The sequence below is a fragment of the Saccopteryx leptura genome, chromosome 9, assembly GCF_036850995.1.
Source record: "Saccopteryx leptura isolate mSacLep1 chromosome 9, mSacLep1_pri_phased_curated, whole genome shotgun sequence".
NCBI lineage: Eukaryota > Metazoa > Chordata > Mammalia > Chiroptera > Emballonuridae > Saccopteryx > Saccopteryx leptura.
The window spans coordinates 37,441,943-37,466,507 of NC_089511.1; the positions used below are offsets into that span (position 1 = coordinate 37,441,943).

General features: G+C 59.1%; 1 protein-coding gene across 1 annotated transcript in view; it reads left to right on the forward strand.

The window, feature by feature from the left end:
• Positions 1–24,565, forward strand: part of PEPD (peptidase D) — a 121,535-nt gene that overhangs the window by 90,343 nt on the left and 6,627 nt on the right. The window contains exons 10-12 of the mRNA XM_066349220.1: positions 7,068–7,136; positions 8,293–8,370; positions 17,797–17,945. Coding sequence (XP_066205317.1) covers positions 7,068–7,136; positions 8,293–8,370; positions 17,797–17,945 — 296 coding nt within the window. The remainder of the gene's footprint in view (positions 1–7,067; positions 7,137–8,292; positions 8,371–17,796; positions 17,946–24,565) is intronic.

Below are 24,565 nucleotides of genomic sequence, written 5' to 3' on the forward strand. Positions count from 1 at the left end.
CAAAACAAAACAAGGAAAATAGTATAGACTTGTATCTATTGTTTCTAGGAACTTGAGCAATAACCTTCCCTGAGACATCTAGGACTGGGTAGGGCCCTTTGTCCTTGAAGATTCTTGTCGTCTAAGTTTGGCCCCATGCACAGGTACGAAGTAGAAGAAGTTATAAACCAGTGAATAATCGGTGCAACTACGTGGAAACACTGGCTCTATCTGCTAAGCTGAACCTCTGCAAAGTGCCAGGACACGGCGTTTTCTCTCCTGACCATATGCTCGATGGGGACATGTGCGCACGTGCCCCAAAGACCGGTCAGTGCTCTTGGTGACACCCGCAGTCTGGAAACAGCCAGCATGCTCACCATCCTCTGTGGCACAGCCACTCAGTGGCACACCGTGAGAATGAGACAGCGGCAGCTGCTCGCACTGCCCGGGCTCCAGCGGCACCACGTGGAGCCGTGGAAGGAGCCAGATGCAGAAGACGTGTTGTTTGATTTCGTTTATGTGAAGTTCAGGTTAGGTGACACTACCCTGTGTGTGGGAAGTCCGGCTCCCCGTGGAGCGGGGGGGGGGGGGGGGGGGGGCTGCCTGGAGAGGCCTGGGCTGCACAGTTTGTGACAGGTCAGGGTGCTGAGTCCTATCCTTTCAGTCCCTTTCTGTGTGTATGTCAGACTTCAGTTAAAGGGTGACTTTAAAAAAAAAATTCACAAGTTTTTAAATCTGTGCATATGTGTAAATAAGGCTTAAAAGGCTGATCAACAAAATTTTAATAGAGGGTATCTCTGGAGAATATGGTTATGGGTGATTTTTTTTTTATTATTTTCTATGTGTAGAGAATTTCTAGAATCTCTTTCATTCGTGTGTGTGTGTGTGTGTGTGCACATACATACGCATATGTGTTATTTAAGTTTATTAACAGTCTGATGCAGCCAGGGCTTGGAAAACCTAAGGAGTGTTTTATCCAGTAACCAATTCCAACGAACTCAGAAACTAATCACGCATGTCAAGAATAAAAGGGAATATTTGTTAATTGAATGTCATGTTATGTCCTCAGTTATGCTTAATACAAGATAGGCAATTTAGAATTCCCAATTATCCAATTAAAATGCTAATTATCTTGTACCTTGATAAGCCACTCTTGGGGACAGAGTGAGAGTGAGTGGCTTCTCTCTGGCGTTCCTCATCGTCCTGCCTTGACCAGCCCCGTCTTTCCTCTGTCCTTGCCTCCGGTTGGTGGATCCTCCCCTTCCAGGCCTCTGCCTCCCCACGCCCCTCCCAGGGCACCAGCTCCCCCTCTCCACCAGTCCGTCCTGGGGTTGCGCAGGGCCCTTTGTGCTGGCAGACCCTTTTCAGGTTATTTCAGGCCCCCTGCCCAGATGTGAGGCCAGGGCTCTGGTACGCGTAGCAGAGAGTCAGCCTCCCCCGCTGTTCACGGAGTATGGAGCCCTATCCTGCTGAGTCAGAAACTGTGCATGGACTCCAAGCTTCCACACAGATTCCGTGGGTTCCCGACCCCCCGCACGTTGCCGCTCTGAGTGGAAGGAAGTTCCCTCATCTGAGAAGTAGGAGCATTGCTCCTCTCCCAGAAGGATTGTCGTAAATGCTAAATGCTGCAGGTGGCTGTTTGGTTTGTCTTATTGGAGGGGCTGTGTCACTTGCCCCAAGTCTCAGACTGAGCAGGCAGGCGAGCCTGTGTTGGCTCAGTTCTGCGTTAGCCCCAGGCCCGGATCTCTCCCCTCCCCTCCAGGGCAGACCCCAGATCTGAGGTGCTGTAGAGAGTGCTCTGGCAGAAGCTGAGAAGTCAGGAGCGTGGCCTGGACGGGGAGTGGGGCTCACAGATCTGCTTTCGTCCAGTTGTCTGTGAAAATGGTCCACGCAGGCTCAAGATGCCCGGTGACACATACCCCCCTCATACCCCCTGACATAGGTCTCAGGTTAGAAGGTGCTGTTGGGCCTGGTCCAGGATTGGCGCAGGGGCAGGGGCAGTGGGAGGGGGAGTGAGGGCTCTCAGGGAACACTGGGCAGGAGGAGAGTCGCTGGTGGTGGGGGGACGGCCGCTGCAGCCACCGCAGGCAGTCCTCGTCCCTGGCGGTGCCGCACCGGTGCAGGCTGGGCCGTGAAGCTTGCTGTAAGCGCTGGCTTATTAATAATGCATTTCTGGGTTAGTCCAAGGCTTTAAATCAGTCCATTCTTGGCGACAGACCGTGTGATTGCTGCTTGCTTATTTAAAACATGCTTGGAGTCCCAATGGTGGCTCCCTAGTGTCCTCTGTGTCTTTCCTTACCCAGGGGCCTGGGGCAGGGGAGGGACAGGGCAGCCCTCCCCCCCATCCCTGCCAGCTCATCGTTCCTCGGAAGGCCTGTAGAGAACTCTGTTAAATGACCTGGACTCAGGGTATTTCAGCTGAGCCCTCGGCATGGGGAGGGGGCAGAGGCAGCTGGGGAGGAACTGTGTACTGAGCCACCCTGTGTCAAGGGAAGCCTCAAGTGCACATGCATGTTAATCCTGGCAATGCTGCATATGCACTGGCCTGCATGTGGGGGACCCAAGGCCCCCCACAGAGAACCTGGTTGTGCTGGCACATGTAGGATTGGGTGTCCATACCATGCATCTGCATGTGGATAGTACCAGTAAGGTTCTGGTATCCCACTTTACAGATGAGGAAACTGAGGCATGGAGAAGCCATACAGCTGGTACATAAGAGGCAGAGCTGGGATTTGGCTTTGGTGTCAGTATTGAGTGGGGCCCCGGGAGGCTGGGTGTGGGGCCCAGGGCAGGGACTACAGGGCTGGGCAGTGGGGAACCCACAGGCCTGAGGGAGTGATGGACAGCGGTGAGGAGACTGCAGGGACAGGGCAGGCGGGCTGCCACCCAGACCTAAGAAGACACTGCACTTACTTCTAACACATCAGCTCCCACACTCTGGCCCCTACCCAGGGTCCTAACCCCGTGTCCTAATTGGACCCTCTGCTCGGCCAAGTGGCTTCTGCCAGCCTGCTCATCTCCTTCCCAGCTTGGCCTCCCAGAAACCCGCCGTGCACCCAGGCCCGGCCCAGGAGGGGGCGATGTGGCCGGTGCAGCCCACCACCCCTGCTGACCTCCCGGGCTGGCTCATGCTTACCCTGGTAGCTTGGGACACTGGCTGCTGGGGCGGCCACCCGCAGTCTTGGGAGTCAGTGTGTTTTTGTAGGATTGTGTCTGCCTCCTCATCAGATGATGAACCCCAGAGGCCAGGAGCTGGGTCATGTGCCCAGGAGGGCTCCGTGGGCTGGATTTGTGGGCCCCAGGGAGGCCCAGTGGTACTGTCCCTGGAGACACCTTTCCTGCAGATCCGGGTCCCAGAATCTGCTGTCCCTGCCTCACTAGTCACCTCTAGACTCTGACAAATGAGCCTGCCCCTCTGTCGCAGCAGTAACTACACTCACCTCGTTACTCACAGCACAGACTCTCCCAGGTTACTTAAAGGTTCTCATTTATGCCTGGGTGCAAAGCATTTTCTACCCGTGTCTTGCTCGTGAGGAATTTATAGGCAAGGATGTTAGAAGAATGGGCATGTGGAGGAGAACTCCAGGGTGTCTGTGAAGCTGATGGCAGGAATGGGGGCAGACCCCACCCTTCCCTGCTGCTGCAGGGCCACGTGCCCAGCCTTGTGCTCCCCGCCCCATCCTCCGTCAGGTGAGCAGGAGGGAACAGTTAGGCCCGGCACAGCATGTGCGCTGCACACGAGAGTCCCAGACTGGCCAGGAGTCACCGGGGTGGTTGACACTGCTCCCTGTCCTCCTGTCTGCGGTGAGTCCTCTGATGGATACACTCCACATTTCTAGTTTTGTTTTGGTTCGTCATAAAATCTGCCTGGTCTATTTTCAAACTGTATTCTTAGGTGTTATTTTCCATGTGTGTATAGTCTCTGTCTGAGGATTCTGTTGTCACAGGTCCTGTGGGGCTCAACCTGCTGCTTGTTGTGTCTGACAACTCTTGTGAACTGTTTTCAGGTTGTGAGTTCACCTTCAGTGTGTATGGGGTGTGTATATGGATGTGTGTCTGTATACACATATGCATATATGTGTATGCACACACACATGTATGTTGTGTTGTGTTCTTGTGTGCATGCATGTGTCTCTGTGCATGTATGTACATATGTATGAGCACACACATGCGCATATCCTAGCTGGCCTGGGTCAAGGGTATGGCTGCCCAGTTTGGTATTGTGTCTGCTCCTGCCAGGTGCTCCAGATGTCACCAGTCAGGGACCAAGATTTCCATTAATTTCCTGGTTTTGGGGGGTTTCCAAACCATGGAGAAAGTTCACACTTGAGCCTGAGCGCCTCGGAGGACAGACCATGCTATGAAATATGAGGGCATGTTCTTTATTTTTTCCCCCAGAGCCCAGGCAAGCTTCCTGATTGGCTGCTTTGAAGCTCATGAATTTTCCATCCAATCTACACTTTTGCTGAGGGTGCTTCCCTGCCAGGGCCCCAGCTTTGTGTAGGGGTGGGGCTCAGTTCTAGTCCCCTACCTCCTTTGTGTCTGAGGTCTTGCTGCTGTCCCCACGTGTTAGTGAAAGCCGAGACCTTCAGGTTCCCAAGACTGCCAGCGGCCCTGGGAGCTCTGCTTACTGTATTTTATGCAGCACCTGCGAGTATTAGGGGGGGGGGGGTTACATGCTCTGCCATCATCATGTCATTGTGACTGAATCTGGCCAGAGACCGTGTCAGCCAGTGGGTAGGCCTGTCTGGCACACCCACTTCTGGCTCCGTTTACCATATTTTCTGTAAAGGTCTAGAGGGGTCTTCCCGGGAGAACTGGCTGGCTCTGCTGCTGCAGCCAGTCCTCAGGCTGTGCCGGCCGAGCTCCGGCCGAGCCTCACGCCCAGCATTGGGATCCAGCTCAGAGCGTCCGCTCTTCACCCCTACCCGCGAAAATCAGAAGTACGTCAGACTGGCATCTTTCCACAGGCCTCCTGAGCCACTGCACTTGCCCCAGAGCTTGGGCACCTCTGTGCGCCCACGGCTCAGGCCAAGGCCCCAGAGAGGGTTTGCTGAGATGTGTGAGCAGAAAACACGGGCCCCGTGCATTCACCTGTTATTGCCACCAAAGCACCAGCTTGTCCTCGCATCAAGTCAGAAAAGTTCATTTTAATTAAAATAAAATTTGGTGCTGATATCCAAGACGAAGAACTTCAGAGTGAACTTGCAGCAGCGTGGGGTGCTTCTCCTGTCTTTTCGCCTCTTCCTGTGGCCGTGCGGGATTGTCACGTGGCTGACGGAGATGACCTGGCACGGCCGCGGCGACTGCAGGTGGAAACGGGGTCAGCATCCTTTGGCTGGTGCTTCTCTAGGTTGTGCCTCTTACGCTCAGTCACTCTTTTCTTAAAAGAAAATGATGAAGGCTGTTTCTGAGTCAGTTGCCCTGGAGAGCAGTGCCTGCTGAGGGATTGGCTGCAGAAGGGCCACCCTCGCCCTTTCCGCCACCGCTGGGAGCAAGCTGTCTGCTCGCTGGCGCCCTCTGCCTGTCTCCCGCTGCAGCACAGGCCCGCTGTCCCCAGCACCTCCAGAGAGGCTGTGTGCCCTCAGAGGTGTGCTTCCTCTTAGCTTCTCTCAAGGCTCAGGGAGCAGCATGGACCCAGGCACGTCCGGCATCTCCCACTCAGTGCAGCTCGCTGTGCAGAGCCTTGGTGTCTAGGTAGGGAGCAGAGGCTACCGAGCCGGTGTCGCCCCAGGCTGCCTACCAAGGTGCAGGACAGGAGGGCTTGCCACGTGGAGAACCATGCTGGGCCGTGACTCGGTCTTGCTAGGCTGAAGTTAATGGCAGCCGCCTGAGCGCTTCTACCATGACAGTTTGCGTGGGGTTCTCCTCGCCTCCCTGGCAGTTCCTGAAATCTTTTCTGTTAATGAAATATTTCATTCACAGACACCCAGTTATCATGAAGGCAAATCTGAAAGCTGGTTGAATCTCTCCTAACAACTACTTAATACCCAGTCATGACAATTATACATAATTTGTGGTTATAGTGCCTGGAAGATCAGGCTCCTCTGTATAAACGTTCTCTAAAACAGGCTTCGAATGTGCAGAGCAGGGTCACCACTTAATGTGCTCATGGGCAGCCTTGCTGTCCTGAAGGTGGGGGTAGCGGCACAGCCCTGTGATTTGTCCCCCTGTCTTGGAAGTAAGTGGGCAGGGCAGGGTCACCTGGACCTGTTTCTCAGCCAGAGCCACCTGGACGGCGGGGCCTGAGCTGCTGCCCGGGCCTCAGGAGGTGTGAGGGTCACCCCCACCGTCGCCCTGCACCCCCCTCTGGATGGGTTCTGTGGGGACTGGGCTCTTGGAGCTCAGAGGGCCGCAAAGAGACAAGCTCCACTCCCAGGTCCTAGAGCGTTTGGTAGGGAAGGGATGGCGTCCTAGCCTCCCCAGAGTGCTGGGCAGCTACGATGGGATGGTGGAGGTCAGCACTGCCGGTATGGTGTGGATGTGGCTGGCGGCAGCTTGTCGCAAGCAGGGAGAAGCGGGGCCTGCCCCGACCCCAGACCCTGCCTCTCTCCGCTTGTCTGGAGACTGCGCTGTGCGGCCCCATCTGCAGGCCCCTTGCCCTCGCCTTCACCCTCAGGCCAGCTCCCAGAAGCTCCTGCTGTCTTTTCCCTGTGCCCCTCCCTGAGGTCCGGCCAGGGCCTCAGGTGAGTCCAGCACAGGGGCTGGGAAGCCTTGTGTTTCTCCTGGCTGGGTGTCGAGCCCCAGCTAGTGGGGTGGGGTATGGCTACTGGAGACGGGAGCACAGGGAACACTTCCTCTAGCCCTGCAGAGACGGTGACCCCTATAGCAGCCCCTCTTCCCACAGGGCCAGGGCTGTCCTCCCAGTGGGCCTGGGAGGCCAGACAGCGCCACAGTGTTGCAGGTGGCAAGCTCCTCTGGGCTCGTTCCCGCCACACTCATCTCTGTGCTTGTGTGGCCTGTAGTTGACCCCGGCTTCAGCTACAAGCCTCCCAGACCCGCTCCCGGGAGCTCAGGCGAGCGCAGGCCTCGCGGGGGGTGTGCAGACTCTGTGGCTCGTCGCCTGATGCATCTCCCCTCTCCTGCAGCCTCTTCGAGCACTACTGCTACTCCCGGGGCGGCATGCGCCACAGCTCCTACACCTGCATCTGCGGCAGGTGAGTGCGCGGCCGGGGCCGGGTGGGGAAGACTGCGGAGGGAGGTGAGAAAGTGAGGGCTCCCTCTGTTCACCAGCTGAGACACACCCGCTCGCTCTCATGCCCACACCAGTGCCCACTTAAGCTTGTCTGACTCAGACTTCTGATGGGCCTGACCCAGCCCACAGACCCCTGCTCCCCATTCTGTTCTTCACACGTGCCGCCACATCAGGCCCTCCCAGGGCCCCAGGAGCTGAGCTTGTCTCCGCCTGCTCTAGCCGGAGCTGTGTAAAGTAGCGGGCTTGACCGCCAACGGCCTTCCTCACCCCTTCCGCGCAGCCACACACCCAGCAGGTGGAGACCAGGCTGTGACGGCGTCTGTGTGCAGTGCGGGTGGAAGGAGCTGTGTGTGTGTGTGTGTGTGTGTGTGTGTGTCTAGGTATGTCTTTGAGGGACACATCCAGGCTGTGGGCGGCCCCTCATGCCCCAGGCTCACCCATCTCGCCTCCCTGCGCTGTGCCCTCCGGTCAGACGGTCCAGCCCCGGCTCCGCCAGGATGGAGCTGTGATGCCCGTGTCCTCAGCACATGAATAATACATGTGCACATCTCAGTCCTTGGAAATTTCTCTGGTAGATAGAGAGAAAAATCATTATTTCTACTTTACGATTCTTGAGACTCCGAATAGGGCCATAAATATTATACCCAGGTGAGGTTTTTTTTTTTTCCTTTGGCCAGACTTAGAAGTCCTTTTTTCTTAAAGGCATCGCTCATGAGGAAAAAGCTCTCTTGAGCAGCAGAGCAAGGAGCCACTGGTGCCCTGTCTGTCCCAGCAAGACTTCTGATGGCCCTGACCCAGCCCACAGACCCCTGCTCCCCATTGTGTTCTTCTCACCTGCTGCCACATCAGACCCGCACCCCCACCCCTGGGGGCACCGGGCTGAGCAGCATCAGCCAGGGAAGCCCTGTAGGCGGGCCCCCGAGGGTGCCCACCAGGGTGTGATTGTGGGAGGTAGTGCCATCGTGCCCCACGCTCCCACAACAGGCTGTGGGCCTGATCCAGCCACCCCTGGGCCTCTATCAGGGTAGACAGCCCTTCCCGTGGGGCAGGGGCTTGGAGCCCTAGCTCATGAGGCCTGTGGGTGCAGATCAGCTGTGACCTTCCCTCACCCTCTGCAGTGGTGAGAACTCAGCCATACTGCACTACGGACACGCCGGGGCCCCCAACGACCGGACCATCCAGGACGGAGACATGTGGTGAGTGTGGCCAGCCCTGCTCTGCCCCTGCCCTGGCTGTGTGTGAGCAGCGGGCCCACAGTGGGCTCAGCCTCAGGACCGACTAACCCTGACAGCTTCTGCCCTGAGAGGCCAACCCCAGTGAGGCCCCGTTCTGCTCTGGGCCCAGACTTCTCTGCCACAGGCACTGGCTGCATGGAGCCTGGTGGGTCAGTGGCCTGGGGCAGTGAGCCTTCTGAAGAGGGCCTGAGCTGGCCCCTGGCCCTTGCCCTCTGTTCTCTGCATTTAGCACCCACCACACTCATGCCTCAGTGCCCAGGGGCAGGGCATCTCGGCTTGAAGCAGAGAAGACCCTAGGGAGCCTCAGCCACGGGGCCCCTTGGTGTGAGTGGCCATAGTCCAGGCGGTCAGAGGTGGTGCTCCCCGCGGCTGTTTGCACGCCTTTTCTGAGCACTTTTCGATGTGCTCTGAGCTCCTTATGGAGCCGTGACCGGGCAGGTGTGGGCAGGACCTGCGCTCCAACCCTCCGACGGGCTCGTCTCTATTGGCGGACTCTTGGGATTCTGCGTGTGGCCCCCTGGCATGTAGGGCTCATGCTAGGCCTAGGCCCCACCTTGCTGGGCCTCTGCTGTGGGCCTTGGGAGGGGTCTTCACTGACCTGTCCCAACCCTTCATCCCCTGTCCTCTTCAACACCCGACGTCAGGCAGGGCCAGTGCAGGCTGCTTCAGGGATACTGAGAGCCGCTCAGAGGCCGTAAGCCCCAGAGGGCTGCCCTGTACTGGCCTCCAGACGTTGAGCTGTGGCCATCGGCCCGCAGGCGAGGGCAGGGTGGGTGTGTCACTGTCTCGCCCGAGTCTTTGGCACCTTTTTCTCCTGTTGCAGAGGCACCTGAGCAGGGCCGGCCGCGCCTGCTTCCAGGCCCAGCCGGGCTTCCTCCCCGTCCTTGCGTGTGTCCTGCTAGTCTGTCCCCACGCTGGCGTTCCGGGGAGGCCGCACACTGGCCAGAACCCTGCCCGCTGCAGGGGGAGCCCCGCCCTCCGGCCAGGAGCTGGGGAGGCTGTGCCGGCGGCCCCCAGCCCATGTCCATCGAGGGGCGGGAGCCAAGAGACGTACTCTGAGTTGTCGCTGCCAAGTGTTTGTGGGAACCCACCCAATCCCAGGGTCCCCCTACCACACGGCTCACCAGGCTCCAGACCGGCCATAGTCTCTTCACTGACTACCAGGGTCAGTAGCTGGACAGGATGTTCTGGCTCGGGCCGCAGTTAGTAGAAACGTCACTCAGCTCTCGGGAAGAACATAAAGCCAGTTCCCTCTCTGAGCATCCGTGTACTTACCTGTGAATGGAGATAGCACACCCTTTCCAGACTGCACGGGGTGCAGAAGGGAGGCACCAGGATCACAAGCACAGTACCCTCTTCCCCTGGGCCCTGCTGCTCACTGCGACCCTCCCAGAGTGTCTAACATTCTCCAGACCAAGGGTTTGCAGCAGCCTTGACAGCCCCCGCCCGGGCCTGGCACAGTGGACACCTGTTGTAGGGTCTGTCACCTAGTTCCCATGAGGAGGGTCTCTCTCCCTCCCCTCGCCATGTGTAGGCGAGGTCACTGAGACACCGGAAGGTACCAGGTCCGAGTGCAGGGCCAGAGGGATTTGGGAAAGGGTTGGCTGCCTCGGACTTGGCTCACCTGGAGACTAAGGAAATAGAGGCGTGAGCCCTGCCCTCTGGCCTTGGCTGAGCACTGTTGGCCCCAAGGAGAGACCACCTGGCCTCTTCAAGGACTCTTGACTCCTGTACCGCTTCCTGATGCTCTTTGACTCTGTGGCCCATTCTGGAAGGGCAGACAGGACATGTGAGGACAGTCTCCATGCAGCGTCTGGGTCCCAGCCACACAGTGGTCCCAGCTGTTCTGGAGCAGCTCTAGCCAGCTTGAGGGCGCTGGTGCAGGCCATGTGGCCATGACTGTTTTTCCCTTGTGAGCCCAGCACAGCCCAGGGGAAGTGGCTTCTTGTCTGCTACTGTCTGTCTGCCCCAGGGGGCGTCTTCCCCTCTGGAAAGGCCGGACCCAGCTCTTTCTGGGGCGATCCCTGATGGGGCGGGCCAGGCTGACTAGGGCACAGCAGACACCCGGCCGCCACCTGACCCAGGTGCTGTGGCCTCAGCCCTCCTGGGCAGCACTGGCACCTGCTTCTCCCTGTCAGCTTTAGAGACAGAAATAATTCAAGGAATCCCTCGGATGTTAATGCCAAACCCAAATTGGTGATTTTATTTTTCTAGTGCCAACTTTGAAATGTAGCCAGTAGAATAATTATGAGTTTATTATAGTCAATTTATTATGCAGCATTTAGAACAACATGTTTTGTTGATTACTGCTTCTGCCAGATTGCTGGTGGCGTTTATAAGCCATTGTTTTATTGAAATTGATCTGCTGAGCACCCACTGCATTTGGTAAATAATAAATCACTCTGTTATCCCTACATAAAAGCCATGATACTTCATCATAAGGTATGAAACCAAAATATGAGCATAGTGCAGAATATTTCTGGAAGTTGAGTCTCCCAGATCAGTGACATTCTGTGTCTCAGTCCCTTGATGTGCGGTGGAAATGCCCCAGAGATATGTTAACAGTCCGTGGGGCTCTTTCAGGGCTGGAGCTGGTCCAGGGAGTCAGACTGTCCTGGAGAAGGTGGGGAGTAGGTGCTGAGTGTGGCCAGCCCTTTCTGTCCCTCTCCTCACAGTGCAGACACCCCCCCCACACACACACACACCCAGGGAGTCGGAGGGGCAGGGCTATGTGATGAGCACAGAGGATCCCCAGGTCAAGTCCCTGCCTTCCCCAGTTGAGGGGCCATCCCTCAGCCTCAGATTCTCTGTCAGTCATCGAGATAATATAGCACGTAGCTCTAGGAGGATTCAGTGATAATCGTGCAAAGTGCTGAGCGTGGAGCCTGGCACAGCGTGGGCTTAGGCAGGTAAGAGCTGTAACACAGTGGCCGCCTCCCCCCAGAGCCAGCAGACCAGGGCCTCTCCTACCTGTTCCCCAGCAGCTGGTTCCGACACAGGCCGGAAGGGAGAGCCGCCAGGCCTAGCTGATTTACAGACAGCTCCCGGCTTTTCAGTCTCAGCCCCCACACTGTCCTCTGGGGGGTGCCAGGTGGAGCCTGAGGGAGGCCAGGCCCACTTCCCATGCTGTGTCCTTTCAGTACCAGGAACTTACCCAGAACTGGGCCATGGCCCCTTTCAGCAAATTCTTACTCCAGCTGAGAAGAGCATTTTGCGGTCCACTACTTGCACTATGCCAGCTTCCTATCATCCCCATCCTGATTGTCCTCTGAGCCCTCATCACTTGCCCAGTCCTCCCAGAACAGCCTGTGCTTTGTAAACCGTAGCCCCCAAGGTGGGTCGGGGTGCCAAGAACTGACATGCTGCCCGTGGGCCACCAGGGGGCGTCATTATCCATGTTTAAAGCCACTGGGAAGCAGTGCACCTTGAGTTGGGCCCACACTTGTGCTGGACTTGGGGGTCTGATGCTGACCGTGTGGCAGTCCCCGCCTCTCCTGGGCGCAACAGCAGGCTCTCCCAGGGCACAGAGGTAGGAAGGGGTCCAAGGTCTGCTTTTACTGGGCTCGGATTTGGAAAACAGCTGAGATGCCCCTCCTCACCTGCCACCCCTTTATCTCCCACTATCTAATCATGGGGCAGGAGAAGTGGTTCCTGCGGTGGGATGCCCTGTGGCCCTTCTCAGAATCTTCCAGAACAGCAATCTAAGGATTGCTGGCCTGGGTTGCCCAGCTGCAGACAGGATATGGCTGGTGGGTAGTGAGCCACACCTCCCAGCACTGGCCAGAAGAGGGCAGCATTGTCTCAGGAGGTGTGGGCTGGGCCTTCTGCTGCCCTAGCCCTGAGTGCCCTGTCTTCTGTGTCCTGGGGCATGGGAGGGGTGCAGCCAGCCCAGTTAGGGGAAGAGACTGTCCCAGCTCCAGCTCAGCAGCCGCCAGTGTAACCTTCCCCTCTCCAACCCTGTCGCAGGACGAGGGCCCCATCACTCAGTCTCCTTGCCCTGATGGTCAGCCTGAAGCTCTGCTCTCGTGTGCCTTGCCCTGCTGACCAGCAAAGGTGGGGACACAGCTCAGGTCCAGGAAAGCCCCACTTCTCTTTGCCCAGATGAATGAGGGAGGTCCTTGGAGACATCTGGACCCTGGATGGCATGTGCCGCCCGTGTCACAGCGCCAGGCTGAGGCGGCCTCTGAGCCCTCTCCTCCCAGCTGCCCTGAGCCGCCCGGTCCTTCCCTCCTGCGGATGAGGAGACGGGCTCACGAGCAGTCATGGCCAGGGCGGGCTGTCCCCACCCGACCCCCTTTCCCTGCTCATAGCACCGTCACCAGCCAGCTCCTTCCTGCCCCTTCCCTCAGGTTGGTTCCCTGTTAATTCCACAGCTTTTATGTGGACTGGACGGACATTAGTTTAAACTGCTTGGGAAAGTCACCCCCTCTCTCCCCCTCTGGCTGTGGGCGGCAGCCTGTGTCTCCTTCGCAGACATCCATTCCCCTGTGGGCTGTGACGGCCACTGCTCACCCAGGGCCCCAGCAGCACCCTTGGCACCTCTTGGTTCCCACAGGCTGTGATGGGACAATTACGCTCTCTCCTGGTGGCCGCCAGCCTGGTGTCTGGCATCTCTGCGCACTGCAGCCAGCAGAGGTGCGAGTCTGTGCCTGGGGCTCCTCCCCAGCTGCCACCGCCTCCAAGTCCCACTTTTTGAGGTGCCTGCTGTCTCAGCGGGCTTTAGAGGACGATTGTCACCCCCAAGGCCTGCACCCTGCTGCCAGGCCAAGCCCAGCCTAGGGCCCTCTACCTGCCTATTTCTTCAGAGGAACACCCTGATTGTCACCAGCCAGCCCCATCCTGAGGATTTCATGGTCTTAAGGACAAGGTCTTGTCTCCTTAGTGCAAGAGAACACTCTAGAGGGCACAGGGCCTGGTCAGCCATCTGTCCAGCCCCATGGCTGTGGCCTTCAACATTCTGTCCAGTGAGAAATACCATTAATGCATGCCCACATGCCCATATTATAACCAGACACCCTGACCATGTGTTTTCTCTCTATCGTTTAATTTGTTTATGTTTCTGACCTACACCCCACTAAGTTGACTTCACAAACCACAGTTTGAAAAGTACCAATCCAGGCGGCCTGGGTGCTCGCAGACATCATGGGACACTGCTCACCAAAAAAGTGAAATGCAGCATGTGCTCTGCGCGTGACACCGACTCCCTCCCTCCACCACAGAGGCCACGGTCCTGACACCCAGCCCTCGCTCCACTGTGCTGTGGTGGCTGCCAGCCCTTGGGGTGGGCAGCCGCTGGGTGCCACCCACACATCGGGCAAGGTGCCGTGCAGTGTCCTCCCTGGGGACTTGGCCCCACGCTACTGCTCTGCTTCTGCCCGTGTCACCTGTAGCACAGAAACAATAGCTCAGACACACAGGAGGCCCCCAGGACGTGCCTGCTCTTATCCCCATGTGTGCCGGGCATTGCTGGCAGGTGAAGCTGGTGCTCGACTTGTCTTGTCTGTCCACCCCCGCCGGTCAGCTGTCATGTGGCTGGGCTGGGGAGCAGCGGTGCCCAGAAGGCACTAGGGTGAAGCCCATGTGGTGGGTCAGCCTGTGGCACTGAGGGAACCTCCGGGACTCCAAATGATGGTCTTTCCCCTGCTGGTCACAGCTGAGGCTTGGTACTCACGGAGCATCTAGCAGACAGCGGGCCTCATCTGGCGGGTCTGCCCACTGTGGCTCATGAGCTGGAAGGTGACTGGTGCGCCTTCCTTTCTGTCTCATGCTAAGGTCTGAGGGGAAGCAAGGGCTTCCTGCTGCTCAGAAACCCCCTGGCCTGGCCTGGAACACAGACCGGGCAGCTGTGAGCTGGGCTCTGAAATGCTCCTGTCACCTCGACTAGGTCTGTCTGTGTGCATGCACACATGCGTGCACAGTGTCCATCTTGGGTGAGAGGTAGCTGAGTGTGAGGCCACAACTCGAGAGATTAAAATGAAGCTACAAACTGAGTGGCAGTGGCCCTTGTGTAAAGCCTTGTAGCATTTCCCCCAGACTGTTCTCAAGCCACCTCCCTGGCCAAGCCATCTTGTAGGCCTTTCTGCCTGTGGGCTGGCTGGTCCCTGAGGTGGGACCGAGGGAGCTGAGGGGCCTGGGGAGGGTCTGGGTGGGCCAGTGGTGGCAGGTAGCCCGGGCATAAAGCTGCCCGGCAAGAGCCAACAGAAGACAGAACCTCTCATCCCAGCCAGAAATAGAAGCAGATGAACACATGTGAGGAACGAGAGGCCAGCCTATTGCTCGGAGATGTGTAACATCTTCCCAGATGTCTTAGATTATCACACGCATTCACGCGGCCAGAGATGGTAGGGTTCCTGGTGGCGTCCCCAGGCAGCCGGGGAGGAGGGTGTTCTCGCTCGAGCCAAAGTATGACTGAATTCTCCATTGTCAGTTTGCGTTCAGAGGACGGATGAAGTGGACTCAGAGGAGTTGGAGGGAGATGATTTATAAAAGAGATGGCTTTCGTCCCTGGATTCCAGCATGGCTTGAATCTGAATAACTTATGTTTGTAGGAACTCTGAGGGGGATTAAAAAAAAAAAAAAAGCAGCAGAAAGATAGGGAACTGAGAGCACAAAAATAGACCAGCCCCGCGCCCGAGCCGCCGGCAGGACAGAGCTGCCGGCCGGTGGACACTTCCTTCTCCAGCAAGAGGATGATTTAAAAAAAAAAAAAACAAAAAACTCAGCTCAAATCTTCTAGAACCTCAAGGGTGAAGCCAGGCTGGCAGAGAAGCCCAGGCTCCCGCCAGCCCACGGCCTCTGGGCTTTTGAGGGGGGTTGGCCACCTCGGTTGTCCTGTCTGCCTGGGGAGGAGTCTCGTCTTCTCTGCTTGGGGTGCCTCCAGCATTCGCTGTGCTCCCCTGGGCCTCCTGAGTTTTTACATGGTGCAGTTTCTGTTTTTCTTGGAAATCCATGCTATCCAAGACACCTTTCTGTTCGAAGGTGCTGCTGCAGGTCGCCTTCTGAAGCTGTGGCCGCCCCCGGCATCCGTGTCCCCCCCCATGACCCGGACTGACCTGTCTGCTCGGGCCATTCCTGGATGTTCTGAATCAACAAACCACAAACCGTGTTCCTTTGTTGCCCCTGAGGAGCCAAATGAGAACGCTCTGCTTCCGGGGTGAAACCGGCTGGTGGCCCCACATGGCCCTACCCCACATGCCGGCCTGCGTGCTGGCCCCGAGGGGACACAGCCCGGTAGCACTGTTGCCGTTCCCATTTTAAAGGTGGCAAAGCAGGCTCTGAAGGCCAAGTGATAGAGCCAGGACAGGAGAGCCCGTCTCTCTCTGGGCTCTAGCTGCTGACTCCCTGACTCAGAGCCTCAGTTTCCCTGAGGTTCCAGAGGAAGATGTGCCCACCCTGCTGGCCAGCTCTGGGGGAGTGTGCCCCGGGCAGGAGGAGGCCTGCAGGCAGCTGCTGGCCCAGACACTGCTGCCTCTGGGGCCTCCTGGGGAACAGGTGCCTGGGTGTGTCTGCTCAGGGCCTCTCTCTTTTATCCCCCTCGGCTCCCACACCGGGCTTGGGCAGGTCACCGGAAGTGAGGCCCAGGTCCCTTCATTGGCCCAGCCCAAGCAGGGCCCCCTCGAATCTGTGACTTTGACCCAACCCAAAGTTCCCCTGCTACGCTTCTGGGGGCTCTTCCCCCACCCGCTGAGAGGCACCTGAGGTGTTATCTGGTGCTTTCTGTGCTGTTGACACTTCTTATGATGTTCTACAATCAGAAAAAGACAGGAGATTAAAAAGTGCCCAGCTGGGAACTTGGGATTTCAGCAAAACATTCGGGCATCATGAGCATTCAAGTTTTTCCTTTAAATATCTGTTTTTGGTGCTGCCTGTCACGCCACCTGGCCCGACTCCTCGCTGCACCAGCGAGGATGGAGTCTCCCCACCCTTTTGTGTGGCATAGGAACCCCCAAGGCATAGGCAGCTTCTAGAACATTTGTTGAGCAGCTGTGTTTACCGTTAGAATTTGGGTTTGGGTGAGACCCTGGTAGTGGAAGGCGCAGCTCTAGCCCTGGGCTCAGGTTTGCCAGAATGTGTGTGGCCCCAGACTGACCCCCGTGGGAAGCTGGGAGCCGGCACCAGGCAGAGCAGGGGCCCAGCCAGTCACAGAGGGCAGCCCCGCTGCCTGGCTCTGTGGTCCGCCAGCTGTAAAGACACCGTAGAGTCTCAGGCCTGGGGTTATATGATGTCCCTCAGCTGTTTTCATCAGCAGCAGCAGCATGACTCGGCCATGACCCAGTGGGGGGCCCCCAGTGCTTGCTGTTGAGCGGCCTGCTGAGGGGCTCAGGGGGGACAGGACGGGGAGGGGCTCCGTCTGAACCCTGTTCCTTTCCTCCAGGGCCCCAGTCAGTCTGGTGACGCGGTGTGTCCTGTGCCGTCCCTGTGGAGGCTGCGTGGGCCCCGTGTGCGTGGTCTGGCGGCAGGGTGTGCGAGCACAGCTCGCCCCCTCGCGGCCTCGCTCTGCCAGCGCCCTGTCATGGGGCATGCAGAGGGCAGGTCAGCTGGGCCCGTCCCCCTGACTCAGCAGACCTGCCCCTCTGTCCCAGCACCCACCTGCCTCTGCTGGCTCCCGGCAGCCAGCTCCAGCCTCGCCTGTCCTCCCACCCCACCCCTCCACCCGAGCCTGCTGGTCCCCCACTTTGCCACCAGGAGATGCCGGGGCTCCAGACAGGCCCAGGCACCGTGTGCTGCCGGACACAAGTGCTGTCCTTCCAGTGGTCTCCCTGCCCTTCCAGCAGGCCCTGCGAAGCACATCTGTCCCACCCCAGCGGGAGGAGGGACGTTGTCCTCTGGCCAAGGGGACCCTGGAGCAGGGCTGGCTGGGTTTTCATGCAGACACCGGGGCCTGTGGAGGCAGTGCTGTGGCTCAGCCCGTGCTCTCTGTCACGTGCTGCGTCCATCCTAAGGCCCCTGTCCAGTCTCGTGTACATTGCCTCATAGCTGCAGCCGTGCCCGGTGCTAGGAGCAGGGCAGTCCTGGAGGATCTGTGGGATGCTTACATGGAGGCCAGGTAGAGGGCGTCCTGGGGACATCTCTGTCCCTCCCTCATTCTCCAAGCCAGTCTCCATCACCAAACATCCAGGGGCCAGGCCAGCAGAGGCACTGAAGGGCAGGGTTGTGTGCAGGGTCAGCGCCACTCCCTCCAACCTTCCCTGCTCTGAGGTCAGAGGTCCCCCAGGATGGAGCAGGGTTCCCTCGCTGCTTGTGCACCGTGAGAAGACACGGGTGGGAGGCTCAGCACCCTGACCTGCCTGGGACTCAGCAGGCTGCCCCGAGCGCCGGTGGCAGGGAAGTGTTGAGGCAGGGGTGTCCCCGAGCGCCCACTGGCCTCATGCCCTCTTCTCCCTGCAGCCTGTTTGATATGGGCGGTGAGTATTACTGCTTCTCTTCCGACATCACGTGCTCCTTTCCTGCCAATGGCAAGTTCACCGAAAACCAGAAGGCCATCTACGAGGCGGTGCTGCGGAGCTGCCGTGCTGTTATGAGCGCCATGAAGCCAGGTGAGGGATGGGGAGGCCGCCCGGCGTGGAGATGCCTGGTGGCAATGGGCCTGGCTCCGTCCTCGATGTGGCAGGGCACAGCAGGGAAGCAGGTCCTGCACTTTACTGCTTGAATCTGTCCCTGCCTCACATGCTCGTTCAGTAAGACTCCGGAAGGTGTTGGGTCCCCAGGGTCACTCCTAGAAAAGGGGGCTGGCTGCCAACCAGGTAGAGCTGGGAGTCAGAGTCACCTCATCCCGTCTGACCACCTGCACATCCCCTGCCTGCACCGGCCACTGGGATGTCAGCATGTTCCCTGCCTTGTCCCAAAGCAGAGTTCGCTACAAGGAGGGCTTGGCCAGCTCTGGACATCGGCACCTGGTTGGACGTGGGGTGCCCTTTTGCTCAGGGCCAACAGCTGCAGCTGGGTCTGGCGGGGGCGGAGTGTCCCTCCAGTGTCCAGGGAACGAGGAGCAGCGGCTGTGGGCCATCTGGGCTCTTGGCTGTGACAGGCCTTGAAGGCTGGATGCTGAGTTCATACTAAGTTGAGGGGACCGTGGCAGTCAGATTTGCATCCCTCTGAGGAGACTATTTTAAAAAGGAAAGAGAAAATCCTAAGCCCTCCAGTATAAAGGTCGCCGATGTGGTCTCTTGCAGACCCAGAACCCCATGGCTCGGCATTTAGCTGAACAGCCCCTGTGGCCGCACAGTTACGGGGATGAGTTACAGCCCAGTGCTGCTTGGTAGGAATCCCCAGCAACTGTCGTTTTCTGAGGAGGCACACTGTGAGCAGGATGGTCGCTGTCCAGCCTGGGGGCCGCCCACCAGAAGCTAGGGGCCAGGGAGGAGTGCTGGGGTGACTCCAGGGCCCACTCCGCACCCTCACTCGTCCGGTGGGAACAGAGCTCGGTGATCAGAGGCGTCCCAGGACGGGGAGCTCAGAAATGCCGCACAGGAACACCTAAAAGTCAGCTGCTGCGGGGGGGGGGGGGGGGGGGGGGGGGCGGTGTTGAGGGGACTCAGCTGGTTTAGCAGCTGCGCAAGCAAACAACATCTTGTGCCTGTTGTCTGTTTAAAATGCAGCAGCCTCCTCTGAGGACGGCACACACTGGTCACTGCAGAGCAACTCCAGGAAGGGCTGTTGCGGGAACAGAGGTGCGGGGTGGGATGGCCAGGGGCCCCCTTTCTTGTGGAAGGAAGGGGGCAGTGAGAAATGCACTCACATGTGCTTCTCAGTTCACGGAGGAGGAACAGGACGGACCTATGGGGTGGGGGCTTGGGCGGCAAGAGTGCTCAATGTGACCTTTAAACCTGACTTGTATCACCCATTATTTGTAAAATTCAGCCTCTGTGAAGTAGTCACCCCAAGGACATGTCACCCCCTCATCATATCCCACCCACCCCTTTTTTTTAAAGATTTTAGTTATTGATTTTATAGACGAGGTGGAGCGAGAAGTATCAACTCATAGTTGCTTCCGTTGTTCCTGGTTTGCTTGTTACTTGTCACATGTGCCTGACCGGGCAAGCCCAGGGCTTCGAACCGGCAACGTCAGCATTCCAGGTCGATGCTTTATCCACTGCGCCACCACAGGCGCAGTTTATCCCAGGGAAAAGCACAGTTTTGTTTCGTTTTGAATAACATCAGTCATTTAAACGAGTATTTCAGGTGCGGTGAAAGGTGGACGTGGGTGTGGACGGCCCCTGTGCTGGGCACAGCCCCGAGGGTGCCAGGGTCTCTCCTCTCCTCCTCGCTTCCATGCTGTGCCCCTCTGTAGCTGCACCAGGGTAGACTCTTGCCATGGAAGTTGAGCAAACCATGTCACCTTTCCCATGAGTGGACTCTTGACCCTTGCTCAGACCATTGTGAATTTAGACATCCAGAGACCCAGGCCCCAGGCTGGAAGGAGCCAAACTCTGCTGTCTGGGAGGGCTGGGAAAATACCGGAGCCCCCGCTGAACTCCAGGACCCCCGTGCACCCAGGCCCCATCACAGGTCCCTCAAGGAGTATGGGGCCTTCTTGGACCTGGCCCTGCCGCCGGCCACAGTCCACAGGGACGAGGGCTGCCCAGGGCCAGCAGAGTGAGGCTGGACCGTGACGGGTGTCGGGGAGAGCAGTTGGCAGGATGTCAAGCAGACAGGGCCTTGAAAGGACAGTGTCCCAGCCCCTGGCACTGCCTCGTCCTTGCCTGGTGCTGAGATGGGCAGGGAGGGTAGCCAAGGCCCGGACAACCCTACCTGTCCCCTGCCCCCCACACAGGAAGGCCTGCTGGGAGGTCCTAAGTGGCACCTCTGCCGCTGGTCAGCTCAGTCGGCCAACAGAGCAACCCCGATTCTGCCCAGGCTCACTGGGCAAGTCCCCAGGGCCTGCGTGGTGCTGAGAAAGGCCCTGTGGGCCGCCTGGCCATGCCAGTCTTGGGGCAGGCACGGGCCTCAGGCCCAGCCGGGCTGGTCTGCAGACTGTGGGGTGGTCCTCCCCCAGCACATTCCGGGGCCTCAGCTTCCCCATCGTATCCCCACCTTTCCCACAGGCACGACAAGATGGTGACTCGCTGCCGGTTCCCAAGAGTCCCATTGAGGTCGCACACAGTGCAGGCCCAGCAAGGCAGGGGTCCCGTAACCACAGAGCTGCTCTCAGAGGGGGCAGTTCACTCCCCATAGCAGCGAGGAGGCCCCGTGCCCTGTCCTAGCGGAAATGCCCCTGGTTTGTGGGTTCAGCTTCTAGGCCAAGACAAATACCCACTGAGACTGCGCAATGGCTTCCTGCAGCCTTCCAGGGAAGAGTGAACAGACAGCCGGGGTCCCAGCAAGGTGCCCAGGAGAGAGGCAGAGATGAGTGACCACAGCACACCTGGACCCTGGGGTACCGCTCTGGGGATGGAGGATGGCAGGCCTTGGCCCTTGGTCTCGGGGTCAGAGGGGGTGTGTCTCTCACTGTCACTCAACTAGGGAAGGAAGGTTGAGCTCACTTAGAGGGTCCCCACCAAGGTGGGCAGGGATGGGCCAGTCTGCTGTGGCACCTGTGAGAATGCCATTTATACTGCCCCCCCATGTGGCCTGGAATTCCCCCAACCCCAGGCCATACGCTGGCTTCTGGCTGGTTGGAATCTAAGCTCTCCCTGACTCCTGTGTCAGGGCAGGCGGCCTACCCGTGAAAACTACCCTGTCTCCTTGGCACCCAAGTGTGCTGACGAGACCTCGTGAGTGGAGGAGGCACTGCGGGAGTGCTGGGGCTGCCCAGCAAGGTGGTGTGTGAGCCGGCTGCCACCCACTGCAGGGCTGTTCTGCAGACGCAGTCCCTCCATTTGCCTTAGAGCACTGCCTTCCCCTTTAAGCACCCGTCTCTGCAGCCTCATCTCCCACTTCCCAGCACCCCGTGAGTCCCCCTCGCCTTCCTTGCTCACTCTGGTCGTCCCAGCCTGGGCCCCCCCTCAAAGCCCCTGCCCCTTAAGTCCACCACATAGGTGGTACAGACTACACATGGGGTTCTGGGGCCCCCTCGCGGTCTGTAGAAGCAGTTGTGTCTCTGTGTGCGTGAACAACCTGTGCAGTTGTGTGCTGCTGTCCCTCACTCCTGGCTCTGCCCCTGATGTCAGGGTTCTGGCCTCTTGGGGCCCTGCCAGCATGAAGTTGGGGCAGCTCTCAGTGGTGGGATGTGTCTTCATCCAGAGTGGGCCGGACAGCAGGAGAGGGTGTTGTTAGAGCCTCAGTGACCAGGTGGGAGAAGGGCACCAGGAGCTGGGCTGGCCCACGTGGCTCGCCATGTGTCCCCTGTGGCCTGTGGTTGGGGTGCCTTCACAGGCTCTGCTTCCCTCCCTGGGACAGGGGCAGGGGCAGGGCAGGTGCTGGACTCCTCTTGAGCCTCTCCTGAGAGATGGCATGGAGCACAGGGGTCTACTGACAGAGGTGCAGGGACAGTGCACCACCCAGACCACAGGCACCCTCTGTGGCAGGAGCCAAGACCCAGAGGGATGTCTTTGGGCCCTGTGTCACCCTCTGGCCTCAGAGGCCCCCTGCTGGCTATAGGACAGGGGTGAGTTCCTGCCCTCCCTGGCCTCATATACTCCCATGGGGCACTCTGCCAGGATGTGGGGGGCGGGACCCCGAGAACACTGAGCAAGGCAACCACACTTAACTCAGCATCCGGGCGCCTGCAGCTTGGGTGCATATTGCCTGCCCTTCTGCACGGTGAGTGGGTACCCAGAGATCTTGGCAACAGACAAGGGTCTGAGGTGGGGCCGGCTGAAGGCCCTCAGGCAGCCCTGGGCCAGCTTGGCCTGCCAGGCAGCTCCCTGCAGCCCACAGGGCCTGCTTTGGGACCCCTGCCCTAAGCCTTCCCTCCTGCACCCCCAGGGCCTGGCGTACACATCATCCCTGGAGGGCCATTGTCTTAGGATGAAGTGAGCTCTTTGTCTGGAAGTGACGGTGAGGATGCAGCTGGGGGCGGGGAGAGCAGGGAGGTCCTCTGCTGCCTTCCAGGCTTGGCCGAGAGCCCCCAAACCCCCAGGCTGTCACTCCCTGGGCAGGAGGCCCCATGGCTGTGATGGATGCTGAGGCTCTGAGAACTGGCCCAGGCAGGAGGCCCAGCAGCTCCCAGCCCAGCAGGGCAAGGTGTGGCCTGGGGGGACCAGGTGGGCACCGAAGACCAGCTGGTGACCCAGGACTGCTCTGGATGCATACTGAGGCCTGGACAGCAGGTCTCTGGGCCCCAGAGATGACAGCACCGGCTGCAAGAGCACCATGACAGAGGCTGGGCTTCCTGCTCAGTTGGCTGGGTACCTGGCACGGAGCAGGGCACAGACCCTGGCCTCTGGGCTCAGGCTGTAGCGGCACAGGAAGGGGTAGTCGGAGAGGGCCTTCTGGAGAAAGCCCAGCACAGTGACCACAGGGGGAATGGGAGTGAGTCTGGGAAGGCAGGCCCTTTGGAGGGGTGGTCCCAGCCGAGGGAACGACAGGCGAAGGCACAGGAGTGACGGATGAGGCTGGAGGTGGAAGCCAGGCTGAGGAGCTTGGGCTGTCTTCAAGGTGGGGACTGGCCTGGTCTGACCCGTGTTCTAATGAGATGGCCTTGGTGCCTGGGCCTCCGGCAGGACCAAGTGGGGGGTGAGGTGTTGCAGGGATGGGAGGGAAGCGGCAGGGGTCCCGGAAAGGTGGGGGCCCACAAAGGCTTCAGGTTCAGATGTTTTGGGAAGATAGGACAGGATTTGGTGCATCTGGAAGTGGGAGGGAGGGCAGGGCAGACGGCACCCAGTGTGGTCCCCAATGCGGTGTCCCCATATGAGCAGGCTCGGAGGACTGCTGATGGCCTCTGGCTGGGCCCGTGGGCTCCGAGGGGCCTGCGAGCTGCCGAGGTGTGGGGAGGCCGGGAGTCGGGGTGTGAGCCTCGAACTGTGGGCTGGGCCTAGGCGGCACTTTCTGCCCGCCCCACCCCCACAGCCTAGCCCAGAGACGGCAGCCTCTGCACACTTCAGGGACCCTTACGCTGGCCATGGGTGTCGTAACTACCATCCGGGCCAGACACTGGGCCAAGTTGCTGGAGGTTTAGTCACTGTCACAACCCTAACCACACACAGGCAGAAACTCTCACTCCCAGCCAAGAGTGCTGTGTGCAAGGCCTTCCCCGAGGGCCTGCCGGCGAGGAAGACGAGAGGCGCCGTGGGGACCGCCTGGGCCCACACGTCCGGCCCCACGAGGGGCCACGAGGACAGGAGAGGAGCCTAGCTGCCAGCACGAGCATGATTTATACCTGACCCCCCTCTGCCGAGGCCAGGCCCAGACCGCAGCCCGCTGTGGACGCTGGCCAGGTTCAAAGGCGAGCTGCTTCTGGGGCTCTCCTCAGGCGTCAGGAAAAGGCCCCGCCGAGGAGAAACAGAGCCGGGCTGGGGCTGGGGCCGCGGCTACCACATAGGACGCCTTCTGCAGCCCAGGGCTGGCCTGCCAAGTTTGCAGAGCTGCTTGCCGGCTCCTCTAGGCCGGGAGCCTCCGGCGGGAGCAGCGCTTGGGAAAGAGCACGCGCTGCATCCGGAACCGGCACTCACTCTGCCAGGCCCAGGGGTGTATGGGAGGGGACAGACATCGCTCTCCTGGGGGACACAGGACAAGCAGGGAGGCAGACCTGTCTAGGAAAGTAGGTACAAGGAGAGGAATGACAGGGACAGCGGAGAGAGATTAGGGAAGGTCTCTGGAAGTCAGCATAAAAGGGGCTGACTTTTATGCTGAGTCCTTGAGAGGATGGCAGTCACAGGCCAAGCCTGGTCTGCAAAGTGTCTGAGGCAGGAAGACCTTAGTGTGTTTCTGAAACAGAGGTGGCCTGGCCTGGGGCGGGTGAGGTGGCGTTGTTCTGTCTTTGGAGAACAGTGGCCCGAGGCTGAGGCAGACTCTGCTGTGGCCGCGGAGTGCAGTGAACATAAAGAGGACCCAGGGTCTGGCCGGCCACAAGTGATAGGGTGAATAGCGGCCTGTGGCAGTTTGCAGGGAATAGAACTGCCCCTGGTAGTGCTTCCGCAGCCAGCTTTCTAGGGCACAGCGCTATGGCCATGTTGGACACGGGAGGCCTCTGAGGCTTACAGAGGTGAAGGCTTATCCTGGTCACCCAGCAGGGAGCAGCCAAGCTGGGGTCCAGTGTCCCAGGTCTCCGTGTAAG